At 31.2% G+C, this 18932-nt stretch overlaps 1 protein-coding gene across 1 annotated transcript in view; it reads left to right on the top strand.

Moving 5' to 3' along the window:
• Fancd2 overlaps positions 1-14729 on the top strand; it is a 163485-nt gene extending 148756 nt beyond the window's left edge. Inside the window, exons 24-26 of the mRNA XM_075382103.1 lie at positions 3789-3938; positions 8916-9083; positions 14196-14729. Of these exons, the coding sequence (XP_075238218.1) occupies positions 3789-3938; positions 8916-9083; positions 14196-14351 (474 nt within the window). The 3' untranslated portion in view covers positions 14352-14729. The remainder of the gene's footprint in view (positions 1-3788; positions 3939-8915; positions 9084-14195) is intronic.
• Positions 14730-18932: the final 4203 nt, after the last annotated feature.

Raw genomic sequence — 18932 nt, 5'->3', positions numbered from 1 at the left:
ATTATTTTTTTAGATTACAATTTGTCATTGATACAACAAAAGTTTTAAGTTTAGTCATTAGCTGTTTTAATTGTATTACCAGTTGTTTAGAATAACTTTTAGGCTTGGGGTTGTCATACATTGCAAATTTCATTATAAAATAGATTACTGTGGCTGTCGGCATCAAATTTTTGTTCTTCAGTGAATGTATAAATAGATAACATTATTTACATTTAGGAATACTAGTAGATGTTCCATGTATTAGTTTATCTTAGTTTTTACAAATTTGATAAGGATCCTATGATGCAAAACTCATATAGGCCATTAACATTATTACCAATATTGGGTAAACTGTATAAAAATGTTAAGTGTGATAAATATATCTAGATATGAAGGACGTTCAATAATTATGAGACAAATTGATGTAGAGAAAAAACAGTTCATTCAATGACAGTGAAACGTTTTGAGGGTCAAGTTGGCAATCTTGGAACACATTTAATTAGCTGTTCGATCATAATTAATCTAAACATAACCTCTGTTGATTTCAGAATGTCAGCTCTGCTTGAAACATGTACACTGGAAGAGCAATGTTCATTGATAAGATTTTTGCCATATGAAGATGTGAAGCCGGTGGAAATTTATTCAAGAATGTTAAAAGTATAGTGAAAAGTGTTTAAACTGCAGAAATGTGTATAAGTGGGTGGAATAGTTTAATTCAGGCAGAACAGGTGTGACTGATCAGGGTACTGCACTGCAAAATTACATGAATGATATTATTTGCAAAGACAGGCATATTAGTGTCTTATTAGTCATATTAGTGTTGGAACTAGTGTCTTATTAGTTATTAGTGTTGGAATTGCACATTCAGTCATTCGTGACGTGCCGAATTATTGCAAAACATATTTGAGATGAGTTCCAAGACGGTTGACTCAAGCTCGTAATGACACCTGGGTTTGCATTTGTTCTGAGCTGAAAAAACAGTTTGAAATAGACTTTCTAGTAAGAAACATGGATACACCATTTTGAGGCCAAATCCAAATGGCAAAGTCTTGAGTGGGAACATCTGGATTCATCCACCAAAAAAATTTAAGTCATACTTCAGCTGGTAAAGTGATTTTGACAGTCTTCTAGAACTCGCAAGTTCCTGATAAGGTGAAAACATCAGAGTGCTTTCTCAAAAGGTGTGATTCCAGTTACATGAGAACACATGCCCCCACATCGCTCAGAGAATTGGAGAAACACTTGAGAAGTTGGGCTGGGAGGTGTTTCCACCCCATGGGCTTGGTGTTTCCAAGCCCATACCTTGTCCTGCCAAATTTTCATTTGTTCGACTTGCTCAAAGACTATGCAGTAAGAAATTCAACGACAATGAAGCGGTCAAATAAGCGGTACATGAATGATTCAAACTGCAAGGCAAGGTAAAGACTTCTATGCTATGGAAATCAGAAAGTTCACAAAACAGTGGGTTAAGTGTCTAAATGTTGCGGGAGATTATGATGAAAAGTGGTTTAAGTTTCATTGTCATTGAAGAAATCATTTTTTTTTCTACATCAATTTGTCTTGTTATTATTGAATGTCCCTTGTATTAATGAAAGAACACTGATTTCAGGTAGGGAATTATGGGTTTAGACCTGGATGTGGAATGATGCTGTATTGTTGCATTACAACAAAATGTAGAAGCATCGCAGAAGAAATATTCCTGGTTATAGGAGGAGCTTTGATGACTGTCAGTTTGTTTGCAATTTACAATGATGGCATCACCAGGAAAGAGATTAAGTGTACTGTAAGTTATCTGGAAAATAAAGAGGTGTCAGGTAGGGAACTGAAAATTGGACAAAGTTTTTTCATGTGAATGCTTTAAGTCATTTGATGGGAGTCATTAATGTGGATTGTTGAGTTTGATTTGTTTTTGAAGAAAGTTCCAAGAGAGTTGCTTAAGTTGATTTTCTAATACAAATTGAATAGATGGCAGACAAGATTAGAAGATAAGATTACAGAGGTGGCGGAGAGCATATGTTTTCTTTACACCAAAATAATTAACACTGTTATTACTTGAAGGAAATTTGTTAAAGAAGGCTATCATTAAATTTCAAGGGAGACTGAATACGTGAAGGAGCAGTGTTGTTTAGCAGTAATAATGGGGAAAAAATAAGCTTTAAGAACTATTTAACAGCAGTAGGGAAGAAAGTTTTCAATGAGAAGGGCATTCAGTGGCAGGGATAAGGTGGTTATAGAAGTTTTAATGAATGTAGCATGTATTATAGCTTGAGTTAAGTAGTTGATATTAAAGCAATAGAATGAATGATATTATCTGAGGAGATGATAAGAAATGGTAATTTATCATTATGTAACTCGATCTTTAACAAGAATTTTAAGGAAAAATTTTAAGTAAAATTTTAAAACTTTTATGACTGTTAATAATGAATATGTCTAGATTGTGAGTTAAAAGAAACACATGTTATCTCTAATTGCGAATGTTATTGAGATGAAGGTACTTTGAAAGAGAATTAAGGCAGATAAATGTTTTAATGAACTTAAAGGATGTTTGTGAAAATTAGCACACTATTAAAACTTTGTCAAATATGTTATAGATCAGGAGCATTAGATATTGATTTGGGAAAAATTCATATCATTGTGTAAGTTGGCATGTTGATGTAACTGATGAAAACTAATGTTTCTAACAAAAATGTAACATGAATCAGATTTTAGAAAGGGTAAATTGTAAAAAATTGCCTGAGTGATATGAAAATTACATATAGTTCAGCTAGAAATCACTTCAGTAAAAAAATATCAGGAAAAAGTTTTAGGTGTTCACTTGACCTATAAATTTGATACGTAAAAGATAATAATTTCATAATTAGGTCACGTGCAATATGCAAAAAAGCAAAAAAAAAGAAGCTGTGTTTGAAGCTCAGTAGCTTTTTCATTTTTTTTAAACTTCAAATTTTGTAGAAAAACAGCTCTTAATGTTGTCTAAAAAGTACTCCCAAGCTGGATGCTGTAAGTTAATTTGTTATTGCAAATAAGCATTTTGCAAAAAAAAAATCCATAACTTTTAAGCATACAGGAATTTCTGGGCCTACTTGGACTAAATTGAAAAAAGAGTTGAAATGTGACTTTTTCTTTTCAAAAACATTATTTTTCAGCTCATTTTTCTGTTTTTTTATTAATGCTTATAAAATTTTGCAATATTCTAAAATACAATATCTCAATGAAAAATGAATGTATTTAAATGAAACCAAATGCATGTGAAAATACTCTTTAAGCTTCAAAAGACGACTAATTGATTTAGTAGTTCCTGAGACATTTGTAATAAAGTGTTTTTTATTGCAAAATATACATCTCCAAAGCTAATTAACGTCAAGGGCTGGAATTTGGAGGGAGTGATTAAAGAATATTTTAAACATTGATTTGATGTGCATTTCAAAATTGTTTTAGCGTGAAATTGTTCAAGAAACAGCAGTGATAAAACAATGAACCAACTGTACGTTTGAGTTTGCAGTAGCAGCATAGCACGGTGTGTGAAGTATTCTTCATAGTTCTGAGCATTCCCAAATAGGAGACCAAAGGGCTTCAAACCATTGTAGTGATTGATATCTCTGGTTATAATTATTGAAAATTGATTTTTTTTTAAAGGGAGATAGAGCATAGAGATAAACAGGAAATTTGTTGGAGATTGTTTGTGGCTCTAAAAATCTTTTGAAATACACATTAATTCTGTAAGAATTGGTAAGAAATCTATAAGAAAATTTGGTTTAAACCACTAAATGAAATTTATACATTTTAAGAATGTGTTGTTTCTGTTACAGGGTATGTTAAGTATACTTCGTCTTATTAAAAGTAATGCGATTGCTACTTTTGAAGATGTGTTTGTTGATTGTCATTATGATGCTTCGTTGAGTATGAAGAAGATGCAGGTGACAACACGATTTCTGCAGTCTGTTTGTAATCATACAAAGGTAAAAATTAATGTTCATTACATTAGTATTCAGCATTTCTGTTGGTTACATCAAGAAACAAAATTAAACTTTTTTTACACAGGGAACAAAATATGTAATTCTAATAGAACTTTTCAGTTGAATTCAATATGTGAATTGAGTTTCTCCATCTTTTTTTTTGTGATAAGTAGCATCCCATCTTTTTTTTGTGATAAGTACCCATCTTTTTTTTTGTGATAAGTAGATAAACTTTATAAAATGTAAAATGTGTTGTTTTCCTTTTGTCTAGTGTCCACTAATAATCTGTAAGCATCCTTGCACTCCATTGTTGCTGGTACTTGTTTTCCATGACAGATTTGCTCTTGGAAGCATTCCCCATGTTTATCACTGATTACACAGATTATCCAGAAATAAATCCAGGTTTGAATCCAAGAAATGAATATTTTTAGTGACATATTTATATGACTAATAAATAATTCACCCACAATGGCATGGTAGTAGGGGATTTAGGATTTCCTAAAAAACGTTTGCCCAACACTTTTAAATGTCCTCGACACTGATTTTTCAACTTGGCTTAACAGTTCTTTGAATTCCCCATCTCAAATTAAAGGGGACCAATAAAAATTCCTTCCTTGATTTTAACATCACTAACATAAAATTTTTTCTTTTAAATAATGAAATCCACCACCATTTTCATTCATCCTTAACAGAATTTTTAAAAGGCCCTTACTTTATATGGATTGGTGGAGAAGAATGATTTCCCAGTTAACTAGTGGGGGATGTACATTATTATGTCCAGGCCTATAAGTCTTACATTTTGGGCATTCTTTCCTGATATAATAATTTGAATTGTACCATTGTTCCATTTGCACAGAAAGCAACAAAATTTAGTTTAGTCAAACAGCAAATCTATTATAATAATGTAATAACTTTTAACACTTTGAATGCCATGGTGGCGATCTACCTCCACCATAATTCTGTGCAAAAAGTGTCACAGTGATGATTCATCACCACTATGTATTTTGTAAATTATATAATTTATTTTTTATTGGCTTTACAAAATTTGATTCTTTTGAACTACTGTGTGGTATATGCAATATCTCTTTTAGTAGTCAATGGTTTTTGGAAAAAAAAGGCTTGCTTTGACTAAACAAAAAAATAATAAGCAGACGCTACAAAACAGCTGATATGTTAACACTGACAGTTCGCAACATGCGTTATTTGTTGTTGTATGTGAGGTTATATCGTGACTTTCTATGCAGTGCATTCATTGTTCAGTTTTTGTTTTATTTTATTATTATTTTGTTGTATGTATTACTTTTTTTTTTAATGAAAAAAGTGTATTGTGTTTTGGATTCATGTGCTGAAATGGCACATGAAAATCTTGGATGTAGTGAAGTAGACAGATTACTTGATACTGACTTCTCAGACATTGATTCGTTAGCTACTGAAGAAGAGCTGGATGATGTATTTTGCTGTGACAGTGATGCTAATGCAATCTATCTGCCAGAAAATGAAAATGAGGGTCAATTTTGTGGTAGTGATTGTGATAGGTTAAATCAACCTAGTACATCAGGACAACATGGTAGGCCTGTGCCTAGATCAAATCAAACTGTTAAGTCTACCTTAGGTTCACAAATAAATCAAAGTGTGTTTAGTAGTTATTCCTCTGAGTCTGAAGATAGATCTGTTAGATCTACTGACAATGATATTTGTTTAAGCATAAATGATGAAACACCTGATAATATTATTCATGATTTTTCTTACAATGAATTACCAGGCCCAAAACACTGTCCACCTCTTGAATAGAATAGCCTATAGATTTTTTTAATTTCTTTTTCACAGAGCCCTTTTGAATATGTTTGTAATTGAACACAATCATTATGCTAAACAGATTATTACAACATTGTCAGACAATATTTCACCTTGTAGTCGTAAACAAAACTAGATCCCAATAGTATAGAATGAGACAAGGGCGTTTATCATAGTGATTCACAATATGGATCTTATTAGAAAACCAACCATTCCTTCTTATTGGTCAACTACCGACAACCAAGAAACACCTTGGTTTCCAAAAATGTTTACTAGAAACCGATTTCAAATTTTACTTAATTGCTTCCTTCTACAAAGTAAAAGAAGTATTGTGAGTGCAAAAAATCTTGGTTTTCAGATTTCAATGGAAATATTCATTTTGACCATCCCTGAATCCATTTTGACTAGTTTCAGTGTGACTTCTGTATGTACGTATGTATGTATCTCGCATAACTCAAAAACAATTAGCTGTAGAATGATGAAATTTTGGATTTAGGACTGTTGTAATATCTAGTTGTGCACCTCCCCTTTTGATTGCAATTGAATGGACCAAAAGAGTTCAAAAAATCCCAAAATTCAAAAAAATTTAGAAGTCATGTGGTATCCCCATCAGATTTTTTTTTTCATGTTCTTGACAACAGCAAACTTCTAAAAGTAAATCAGCCACAGTATGTATGATGCTTCTCAAAAATTCAAGCCCAGTGCAGAACTATAAAATATTGGAAGAAGGTGGTTTCCAACCTCTTTGCCAGAATGATAATAAATTCTTACATAATCAATAAAGAAAACTGTACCAGCAATAACAGAAATCCCCTACCTGAATATTGTTTTCTTGTTGACATCATAAAAACTATCACTGAAGAATGGAATACTCATCGACAGAATTTGGTAGTAGGTGATGGCCATCTCAAAGAATTGCCAGCTTGGAAAAATTACCAGGAAAAAGGAAAAGACTTGCTTTGTTTGTATAAAGAGAGGACCTACTTTTAAAACTAATAGGAAAAGATCAATAACTGTTTGTGCTATCTGCTTAGAAGGATTGGGGGTCCTTGTTTTTCAAAACGCAAGTGTAAATAAAGTTTTTTTCAGTTTTCAGTATATATATTGTAAGTAAGTACTGCAAATTAGGTTATTGTGAACTGTATAAATATTTCTAGTTGATACTCCTTAAATTCAGTGTAATAAGTACATTGATTATACAATATTTATATTGTACAATAGTTCAAGTCTAAGCTGATTACTGACGATTTTTTCAATAACATTCCAACAGGAAAACATATTATTTTATGCTTGGTTTTTTACCAAATATTTTAAAACTTTGCATGGTTCCAGGAAGCAGTATATAGATTGTTTGACCTTGTGGCAAGAACTCATGATGCACTATGCCATTAAAATTGAACACTGTGAACCTTCACATTTGACCATACTTGTCGAACTTTTTTCGGTCTTTGTGATCCAGAATGCCTCCACTGGGACGATTGAGGCTTAGTTTCGACATCATATCTGCAAACCCATGATTCATCACCTGTTATGACACGTTTCAGTAGTTCTGCATCATTGTTAACATCATTTAGTGATTCCTGAACAACTTCCATTTGCTGCTGTTTTTGTTCGAAATTCAACAATTTGGGAACAAATTTTGCTCACAAGTTTCATACCAAAAACATCTGAAAAATTTCATGGCATGAGCCAATTGTTATCCCAACAACATCAACGACTTCTCTGATTGTGATTCGGCGATCATTCATAATTATTTTTCACTTTTTCTACTTTTTCATCGGTTGTTTGTGTGCTGGGGCGTCCAGGGCACTCATCATCTTCAGATGTCTTCATGATCTTGGAAACACTTATACCACTCGTAAACCCTTGCTTTACTCTTAGCAGACTCACCAAAAACAATATTTAACATTTTTAAAACACTTTATTCCATTCTTTTAGCAAAATTTAATACAAATTCTCTGATCCATTATTTATACAAATAAAAAATTGCTGATCGTATCAAAACATGTGTTATCCTTTTGACAGCTGACTAAACATCCAATATGCCTAATAATGTACAGATACTTTTCAGATATGTTTATCAATACATCAACGAAAAATTCGCAAGAATTGGACTAATAAATCTGTGAAATTTCAAAATTCTCATTACTTTTTGAACACACCTCATATATATCAAATACAAAATTATAAAACAGTTTACCACCAATAGTATAGAATTCAGTAATGCTTCTTACTTTATGCTTATTGTTATTTTATAAAAGCGCTTTTGAGGGTTTCCTTCATCATCAGTTAATGAAACTTTTTCTTTTTAAAAAATTACATATTAAACTTAAAACATTAAAATTGTAAACATAAAATATGTAGTCATAAAAATGAAAAAAAAAATTTTTTTTGTGGCTAGCCATATAAAAGCCACACACTATTATTTGGTGGCCGATCAAATCAGTACTTTCATGTTAATCATAATTTATAGTCTTATATGACATTGGTTCCTTTTCAGCATCTGTTAGAATAAAAAAGTTACACGTTTTTCTAATTATAAGTTAAAAAAATTTTTTTTTAATTTTCAGGTGGCACAAATGGGTTTGTTATGTTTTTAATAAATTTTTTGGCGTCCTACATATGGGAAATTAATATAATTTATTTATCTCATGTTTTGGCGATTTTATAGGATTTTTTTCAATTGCTAAAAAGTTACCTTTTCACAATTTTGGGGTCTTACAATTGATTTACAGAATTGATATTTATATATTTTATGTACTTTTGTAATCTTCTAATGATGCTTAATCCGAATCCAAAATCAAATTCCAAGACAAAAAGTGTTCACACAACACAACCCACATACTGTGTTCAATAACAAAATGTTTGTTTATGAAAATGAAATTAAACAAAATAAGTATGTAAATATATGGGCAGACACAATGCCCCATTCTTCTTTCAGGTACACAATAGGTCAAATAGTACAGGAACAAAATGATGACTGAATAAAAAAGAAAGAAATGTTTTAGAAATATATATGAAAATTCTAAAACAGTAATGTCGCTGTTGAACGAAACATATAGTGATCCTCATGTGTTCTTCAGGTTTAAGTCAATAATTTTAAGGTTTCTATTTTAAGGTTTGTCAATAATTTTAACAAAATAAATACATTTAATTGCCTAAGCAAAAGTTGTATCTTGTTGTCAGGTAACAAGAGATGCCTCCATGCAGCATTATTTGCCCCTTGTTCGAGCACTTATGGAATCAGTTTTATTTGACATTCGACACATATTTCTAAAATTTGGTTGTATGGAAGCATGGTTCCTTGGTAATATGAAACACAGGAATATGAAAGGGGAAGAAATTTTGAGCCAGGTAATGTTTTTTAACTTTTTATACTATATTGGAGTAGATTTTTTTTTAAATTTGCTATTGTGGTTAGCATTTGAATAAATGTTAATTGATGGGAAAAAATTGAATAAATGTTTTTCCTTGCTTGCTGAGAAATTGGATCCCGTGCTGTTTAGCTTAATCAGACTACGGGAACTGGTTTGTTAAATGTAACTTGTATTTCATTTAGTTTTCAGTGTACATTCCCTGAGAAATTAAAAATATTATGGAAAGAATGTAGTTTATTGCCTTAGCCATTACATGATCCATATAATACAGGGTGATTCAAAGAAACGGGAAATTTTGAAAGTTGTGTTGATAGCCGTGGGCGATTGGTACCACTTGATAAGTGGCACCAGCCTCTCTAACCTAACCTGCCATTTAGTTGTCATGGATCCTTGAAGTGGTGCGCAACGTGCATTTGCTATCAAAGCGTTTTACAAAAACAATGACAGTGTGGAGAGAGCGCGTTGAGAATTTCACCGTCATTTTAATCTGGGACGGCATGACCGTGTTCCATCAGCACATGCAATTAAAACTTGGATATCTAATTTTGAGGAAACTAGTTTGGCAATGAAAAAGAGACCTCCAGGCCGTGAGCGAACCGTCCGTACACCACAGAATGTTCAAGCTTTACAAGATGCTGTCACACAAAGTCCACATCGGTCAATCCGTCGTCTCTCAGGTTCTTTACAATTGCATAGTTCAAGTGTTCGAAGAATGTTAGTGAAGGACTTGCAATTCCATCCATACAAGTTGCAGATCATCCAGGAACTGAAACCGAACGATACAGTTGTGCGAGCACAATTCTGTAATGTAATGCTTCAGAATATAAATGATAACGAAGAGTTAGTTCACGAACTGTGGATGTCAGATGAAGCGCATTTCCACCTCAGTGGATTTGTTAACAAGCAAAATTTCAGATACTGGGCACAAGAAAATCCTACGCAGCTACACCAGCGTCTGTTGCACAGCCAGAAAGTGACCATGTGGTGTGCTATGTCATCTTACGGTGTTATAGGCCCTTATTTTTTTGAGGATGACAACGGTCTTGCAGTGACGTCGGCTCGTTACGTAGCCATGCTTGAAACCTTTGTTGTGGAACAACAAAAGAGATTTCCACCAATTATTATCACAGCCTGGTTTCAACAAGACGGAGCAACATCACATACTGCACGAATATCGATGGCAGCTGTACGCCGATTGTTTGGACAACGTGTCATTTCACGAAATGTTGACATTAGATGGCCTCCCAGATCGCCTGATCTCTCAACTTGTGATTACTTTTTGTGGGGTCACCTTAAAAGCAAAATGTTCCACAATAGACCTGCTACAACGGAAGAACTGAAGGCAAAGATCCGAGAAGCAATTGCGGAAATTCCAATTGAGATGTTACGTCAAATCATGAACAATTTAACAAAGAGACTTCGTGAGTGTTTACGTAGAAGAGGAGGTCACCTGCAAGATGTCATCTTTAAAAAATAAACTAAAATGTATGTATCCTAAAATGGCAACATTTGTACAATTACATGAAATAAAATTAATTTTCTAAAAAAAATTTTTCATTAACTTTATTTAATTTTTAAGATTTCCTGTTTCTTTGAATCACCCTGTATATTAGTTTTTTAACACATTCTTCTCCAGGAGTAGTAATGAATTATATAAAGTAATAATTATTTATTTTAGAAACTACAAGCTTAACTGCCCATTTATGGTCACTTATGAGAAATGAATTTTGTCATGTATTAAAAATACCATTTCTGACTGGATTTGAATCCAAATTTTAAAGTAAACGGTATTTATCTTCATTGGTTTTGAAAACTATATTTAATATTAATCAGTTTTTAAAAATATTTTGGTTTGCAAGTGTGTAATTTAAATTCACCACTACATTGAAATTATAAAATTATGTGATAAATTTTAGTTCAGTATATTAAACATAGGACTTAATACATAAGTTGTCATGTAGTTGTTATTTTTTCTGTACGTTAAATATTTTAAAAAATTAAACAAAAAGCGATTATTTATATTCAAAACATCTCTTCTTGCCATGATATAACTAATAATTATGTTTTTAGAACCACTAAAAAGGAAGTAAAATTGCTTATACCTAATTCAGTTAGCTTATCGAGTTTAAGTAAAAAAAACTGTGTGTATGACTGTTCAGGTGACCGATTCACTAACTTCTCCTATAAATCCATATAAAAGAAACTAAACGACATAAATATTCAGTAACCACAAGCTATTATATTTTACAAAAATTATAAACATTTTAAATTTAATAAATTAAGACATGTTGAATGATCAATAAAATATTTCTTACCTTGTACAGCACAGTACAGCACATTTGATAAACCATGACTATTTTATTCATTAAAATTGTTTATTGTTATGTAGTTTCTTTGAGTTTTTTAAGAGTTATGAAACTGTCAATTATCCACTTACAATATAAGCACTAATATTTTAGATAATAAAATTTCTGTGATAAATAAATCAGTTATTGTCATCTGATTGCAAGAAATCCATAGTGCTATTGGTATTAAGGAATACAATGAGAGGCTCAATTTTGTTTTCTATTATGTTACCCAATTCCCAATATTTTGGTTCATCAGTATTCGTTACATATTTTATACAGTTTTTCCATTCTTGCTGGCCTGTTTAATTGATGGCTTTTAAGCATAAATTTTCAACATCAGATATTTTAAAAGTAGTATATCCTGTGCTACGTAACTTGATTTTCCCCAAAATAAATCAGTTGGACTGAGTTCAGAAGGAGGTAATCAAAGCACAGTTTTATCAATAGATCTTGCTAACTCATTAATTTATACACGTTAAAATTACTTTTAATACATGAAACCTTATGCGATGATTGGACTTAAGTTTATCGTCCAAAAATTACTCCTTTTAAACTAAGTCACATTTTGATATTTTTTTCCAAGACTGGTGGAATTTTTTCCTTTTTGCATGAATGATAAGTGGCATTGTTAAATACAATTTTCCAGAAGAGTTAGCTTTGCTAAACCATTTTCTAAAAGACATTCATCTTGTTGTAATAGTTTCTTGTAGATTTAGATTCAAAACTCCAGAGGCCACCATTGACAAACCCATTGTCGCTGCTGATATGCTTAATTATGAGACACCTACCTTTAACTGATGGAACCTTATTACCGGTTGATAAGCCACACAGAATAGCTTGTTTGACGAATTCACAGATTTATCTTTAAAAAAAAAAACTTTTCATATAGTCTTTGTTGACCCAGGTTTCATTCATATAATATATTCTACACCTTATTTTTCTTATTTCTTTATTTCATTGGGGTAATTTCTTTGCCATATAATAACATCCCTATTAATTAAAGCACTTTCCCAGCCCCATTTTTCATATTTAAAATTCATACTTTTTAAAAATTTATAAAAAGTTGTTGTTGGAAATTTGGTAAATCGTTATTGTCATTTACAATTTGTAGCACTTTGTCTATTGTAGGCAGTTCATTTCAAAAATAAAATTTGTGTACTTTTTTATGAATCATTTTTGTCAAAATCAACATTTTCTTCAATTGACCTGCAGGGTTGTTTTCTTAGGAGACTGTAATTTATTAGTAGATTAATACTCGTGAATCACTTTGTACATTTCTTTTATCTTTCCACTTTATGACAGCTACAAAGTCTTTCTGGCAGCTTTTGCTTTCACCGTTCTTTAGCTTTGCACTAATAACTACTGAGTTTCCACCTCGATTTGTCTGTAAGGTCCCACACATATTCATCAGGTATTCACATATTGCTTGAGGTGCTCCTTTAGGTTTACACTATTATAGAAGTTTTCTAAAAAAAAGTGAGTGGCCCATCCTGATATAATCTTGCATCAAACAAGTCACAACTTCAAAGATGTGACCTCTTTCAGGGTTTGATAAAGTATCTTTACCTATATAAATAAGATTGTTTAAAATGTAATCATCTGGACTGCAAAGCTTGTAGAGCTTAATTCCATATTTGTGCTGCTTATTCTTAATATATTGTCAAAATGACAATCTTCTTTGAAAAAAAACCATGGCCTCATCTAATAACAAATTCTTTCCAGGAGTGTAAGATTTAGTAAAATTACCCAATAAATGCTTCAGGACATTATTTACTTTGATACTTATCATCTGTAGGATCTTTCTTGATCTCATAAAAACAGATGTGTTACACTCCGTGTTTTACATCTTGAAGCAGGGATCTACATTTTACATTGTTCTGTCAAAAGATGTAATTTCAACTGCATTTTTATGGTCAATAATTTAAGATTAAAATTATAACCGTTTATAAACAGCTCCTCCCATACCATATTAACTAAAAATTTTTATTAATAAAAAAGTTGTAGTTAAATGCAATGCTCTACAGAGAATGCAAAAAATTGAAAATGGAATCTTTTGTTATCTGTATAATTTAAAATATTTGTTTAAAAACTGGGAAATGGTTGTCAGGCAATTTTTTTTCTTATAACCTATTTTAATATGTAGGCTTTTCTAGAAATATTAAAAATTTACTTTTCATATTTTTTTTCTAACTGAAGTACTGTACTTAAAGATATTTTTAATGGAATTTAGCATAATTTTTGTTTGTCCATAGTATTGAATTTTTTATTTTTCTTATTATGAAATGCTCTTATCAGTTATCAGTTATTCACTGAAGGATGATATAATTTATTAATTTTTTAATATATTTTGAAAAAATGTATTCCTTAGTTTTTAAAAAAAGTGGTAGAAGCGTGGACTAATTTTAGATGGTGTAAACCTTTTCATTTCTGAAACATTGCTAAAGTTTTCAGTCTGATTCATTTACAAAGAAAGAAAAATTCTTGGTCTGAACACACTCTACAAGAGAGCAGAAAAATAATGTTCTCCAGTTAACAGTAATGGGTGTACCTGAGTTTCAGAGTGCATTATTGGAAACTTTCTTCTATTATTAAACCAGTTTCATCTTGATTGACATTTTTAAAAGTAACAACTCTGTTTTGAATGTAGTATGAACTTGGAACAGTCACTGCAGTCAATGACTAAACTGTTTGTGTTTGTATTGAATGATACATCTACATATTCATTTTTTCTTTTTATGTAGGATATGGATGACTCTGCAGAAGACAGTGATGAAAATTCTGAAGATAAGCTTAGTTCAGAAAATAATAGTGACAATCATACTAGGTTAAGTGATAAAAGAAAAAAAGTTAATGGAGAGACTGATGAAGATGAAGATTCAGTTAGTGAAATGTGTTGAAAGTAACTCTTATATCTGATTTTAATTACTATTATTTGTGCATTTGTCTTTCTCTTTTACTTAAGGAAAAATTGTTTACTTACTTTTGTATGGTTTGTAGTCAGAATTAAATGGTGTAAGCAGGCAAGATGTTCTGCATCTTTACTATGTGTCCCTATAATTCCTGAGCATATTAAGAAGCAGCATATTACGGGTTGCACACATTTCTTTATGAACTGATTGTATTCAGTTAAGTGAACTCAGAATATTGAATTAAAGATTATCACAATGGGTTTTATTAATATTGCTTGTTATTTGTGTTTTTCTAAAAAAAAACTTGAGTACTTAAGAATTTATGCTGTATTAGCTGTACTGTATGTAGATTTTTTAATTGCAATGATTTTCTCACAAACTACAAATTTTGTCTTGAAGTTTTATTTGGAAACTGACTGTTTAACAAAGTAAATTTATGCCAAACCTAATAAAATATGCTTTTCAACTCAGATTTTTTTTGGATTTACTCAACAGTTCTATAATTTACATCAAACTGCAGGAGATACAGTTTTGCAAACTTTTTTTTTTAATTTTTCTTGCAAGACAAAAACTCCATATAAAACAATGTTATTTATATAATTTTTAAAAATAAAGTGTGATTTAAGTGTGTATGTATAAAAGGTCTGTTCAGAAAATAACCAGACTTAATTCTTTTAATCTTTATTATTAATTTTACAGGTTATTGGTCTGTGTCTCCTTCAAAAGTACTCCCCACCCTTATTCACACACTTTTCCCAGCTGTGTTTCCATTTTGCAAAGCAGTCCTGGATTTGAAATGGCATTTGAGGTCCTTGACAAATTTGCTTTAATGTCATCAATAGTCTTAAAATGGCTTCCTTTCATCACTGATTAATTTTGGAAATAAGAAAAAAATCACAAGGAACCAGTTCTGGCGAGTAGGTAGGCTGAGGGAGGACAGTCATCTGATTTTTGGCACAAAACTAAATGTGCAGGAACATTGTTATGGTGAAGAAGTCATGAGTTGTCTCGCCACAACTCTGGTCTGTATTTGGGGATTTTTTTCATGTAACCTTAATAGTATGCATGGATCACTTTTGCCTGCATGCCTCAAGGTGATACACATTGAGGCAAGTATTCAAAATGCACAATTACATTAAAATAAAAAAACAGAGAGCATCACTTTGACATTGGATCAAGATTGACATGTTTTCTTGCAGCATGAAGATCCTTTGTCACTCCATTGTGAGATTGAACTTTTGTCTCAATGTAGTAACCATAAACCCAGCATTCATCTCCCATTATGATCCTTTGCATAAGTGTTTCATCATAAGCTTGTTCAAGAAGTTGCTGACAAACATCCACTCGGTATTTTTTCTGCTGTTAGGTTATCAAACGAGGAACAAACAGCTGCAACTCGATACATGTTCAATTTTTCAGTCAAATTATCATGATCCAATTGAGATCCTAACCTCTTCTGCAAGTTCTCTGGCAGTGAGTCAGCGATTTGCACACACCAGATTGTTTATTTTCTGAATGTGAGTGTAATCAGTTGAAGTCGAAGGCCTTCTTGGTTGAGGGTCTTCTTCAATTGTCTGACGACCACTTTTAAATCGTGAAAACCATTCGTAAAATGCATACAACTCAGAGTATCATCTCTGTAAGCTTGTTTCAAAAGTTGAAACGTTTCTGTGAAAGTTTTCTCCAGCTTCATGCAAAATTTTATGTTGTATTTTCACACATCTTATGTGTGAAAATCACACATTACAAAAATTACTACTAACAGAATGCACTCAAATAACAATAACATGAAAACTAAACGAGATATCAACAATCTAAGAACATCTGGTTACAGAGAGGTTGTGCAAAACACAATGCTGCCAACTGCATATCACTAAATATCTCCATTGGCTCGTAATTAAAAATGTTCAGTTATTTTCTGAACAGATCTTGTGTATATCATTAAAAGATTTTGTCTTTTAAATAATAAAATTAATTTTTTTTTTGCTGGAAATAACTACTGCAGCAGCTTTAAAACAAAGTACGGTGATTGGTTGTAGTTTTGGGTAGGGATTTTTGCAATTCTCAATGATTTTTGCAATGACTCACTACTGAAATTCTCAATAATACTAAAACATTTTGGAAAGAAGTATGTATTTATGTTGGCCTGTATTTTGATAAGGTCACCATACTACTTAATCAGATGAGTATTCTCTGGTTCAAAATTTCTACTATTGGGAGGAGGTCATCTTATGAACTTGAAATTCAGTACATTGATAGTACTATAACATGCTGCAATTGGTTACAAATTGATTAATTACAATTGGTTGAAATTTATTGCAGTTTGATTTGTCAGTTCTTTCCAACCGATTATTGGTTACAAAATGAGAAATTGTGATTGGTTGAAATTATCTATGTTGCAATAGATTAGAATTTAGTGTTCCAATTAGATAGTTTTTTCCATCTTGTGATTGTAAATATACTGTTTTTCAGATGGTCAAAACATTTCATATTCTATTATTTTAATTTAATTTATACGTGTACATATTCTACGAAAGTATTCAATGCTGTGTAAAGTATACATATATTTTATATATGAAAATATAATTAAGAGAAAGAAAATACAAAATAATTATTTAAAAATTTTAATAATAAAAAGTATAACATTTAACAAAAATCTTTGGTCAAATATTTGAAATTTGGAAATTCTTAAAATATGTTGAAGTTGTTCACAGCAATTCTGTGGGATGATGATTGGTCAACTGTGAACAATGTTTTGTCTTAATAAACTTCATTGTGGAGCACAAAGATTCATAGCAATATGTTTTACCAAAAATTGAAATTAGATGGCAAGCAGCTTTTTTGAAGCATAGATATTTTGATTTTGACGAGTTTCCAAAGAAAAGCAGATTTGTGTTGTATTTACAATGCCTGTTCCTATTTCATCTTTAATAACTCCAATTCTCCAGCTGCTTTTTCAACAATTATTGAGTCGATCCGTTTGAAATGACTCAAGGGAGGTTCCTTAACCAATTCAAAAAAGATTGAAACTTACCCACTTGTTTCCTACATCTCTTAGGACCTTAAATATAATTTTTTTTTAATTTTTTATTTAAGCAGTTTACCTGTGGCAACATTTTTTGTATCGGTGCGCACACCTATTTTTGTGATTGTGAGGTTTATGGAAAAATTATTACTATAAAAACTATTGGTCCTGGAAGGGCCAATAACAAAAAGCAATTTATTCATATTCTGTGAAGGTAAAAGATTGATCCAGTGGTTTATTTATTTATCTCTTCTTTCTATGAGAAAATTACCAATAAAGTTGAGCATGAAAATGGTGAAATTTCACTTTTGGTAATTTTTTCAAGAGGAAGGAATGATGTCATACACAGTCTGAATTATTTTTTTATATGTAGGTATATGTTGGTAGTTTTACCATAAATAATATTAATGATGATATACATACCCCTAAACTTTTATGAATTTTTGAAAACTAATTTTTTTTTAAATTCAAATTTTGGCTTCAAATAACTCTGATGGGGCTGGTGATAAAAATCTAAAATTTGCACAACTTGCAGTGTTTTTGTATATGTTTATGGCAAATAAAAAAGTTTCTTGTATATTGTACTAATAAAAAAGTTAAAACCTCTCAAAAATCATAAAAACCGTGAAAAACATTTTGACTCATTAAATAAGTGCTCCAAGGGGGTTTTCTTGTCTTCTTGGCATTTTAATATTTTTTTCTTATTACTACAGCTGAAATAGACTTGTTTGAACCATTCAACTCCAGTGTTCATGTTATAACAGGCGCTTAAAGTCATTTCCAGTCATCAGGAAAATTCATGTACAGACTGGTCACCTGACATTAGTCAATGACCTGTTCACATTTTTACTGAGTGTCTCAAATTTCATCCTGTGTTTATTAAATAAATAAATTTTACTTAATAATATTATATGTGCAAATTATGAAATCAGTTAAATTTTTACATTATTTTCAAGTAATTTCACATAAAATTATGGAAGAACAAGCTTCCATAGGAATTTAGGAGAATGAAGTGTCATAAAACAGTGTATGGAACAGTGCCAAAAGAACTCATTAAAATTTAGTGATAAAAACCAACAATTTATTTTTTTACATGTTAATTCTGATGTCACTAGTGTTTGTAAATATCATGAAAAAACATTTTTGTCAAAATTCAGTCACCTATATGGACAGTTCTGTTGTGACCCTTTGAGAACTCATAAAATAGCAGTTAAGATAAACTTAAGACAAATAACATTTGAGCAAGCTCTTAAAGAACACATTTTTCCAAATTTAAATTTAGTTCCTGAAAAGTTTCTTTGTGTTAACTGTTTCAAAAGTATTTTGTCTTAGCAGAACAAAGAACTATATGAATGCGAAGACCAAGAGCAATACATTGCCCCACATCACAATATTCTACAATTGAATGATGCTGCTTGTAGCATTTTGGGTGTATCACTTCCATCAACTAAGTACAGTGACGGGTTGTTCTCACACAATTTCAAGATAATTATCAGAAGAGATATCACTGCTGTTGGTTAACCACACTAAATAATAAACTTTCA

The sequence above is a fragment of the Lycorma delicatula genome, chromosome 1 (assembly GCF_047948215.1).
Source record: "Lycorma delicatula isolate Av1 chromosome 1, ASM4794821v1, whole genome shotgun sequence".
In the NCBI taxonomy this organism is placed as follows: domain Eukaryota; kingdom Metazoa; phylum Arthropoda; class Insecta; order Hemiptera; family Fulgoridae; genus Lycorma; species Lycorma delicatula.
The sequence above is the reverse complement of the archived record's forward strand: the minus strand, read 5'-3'. Positions and strand labels throughout refer to the sequence as shown.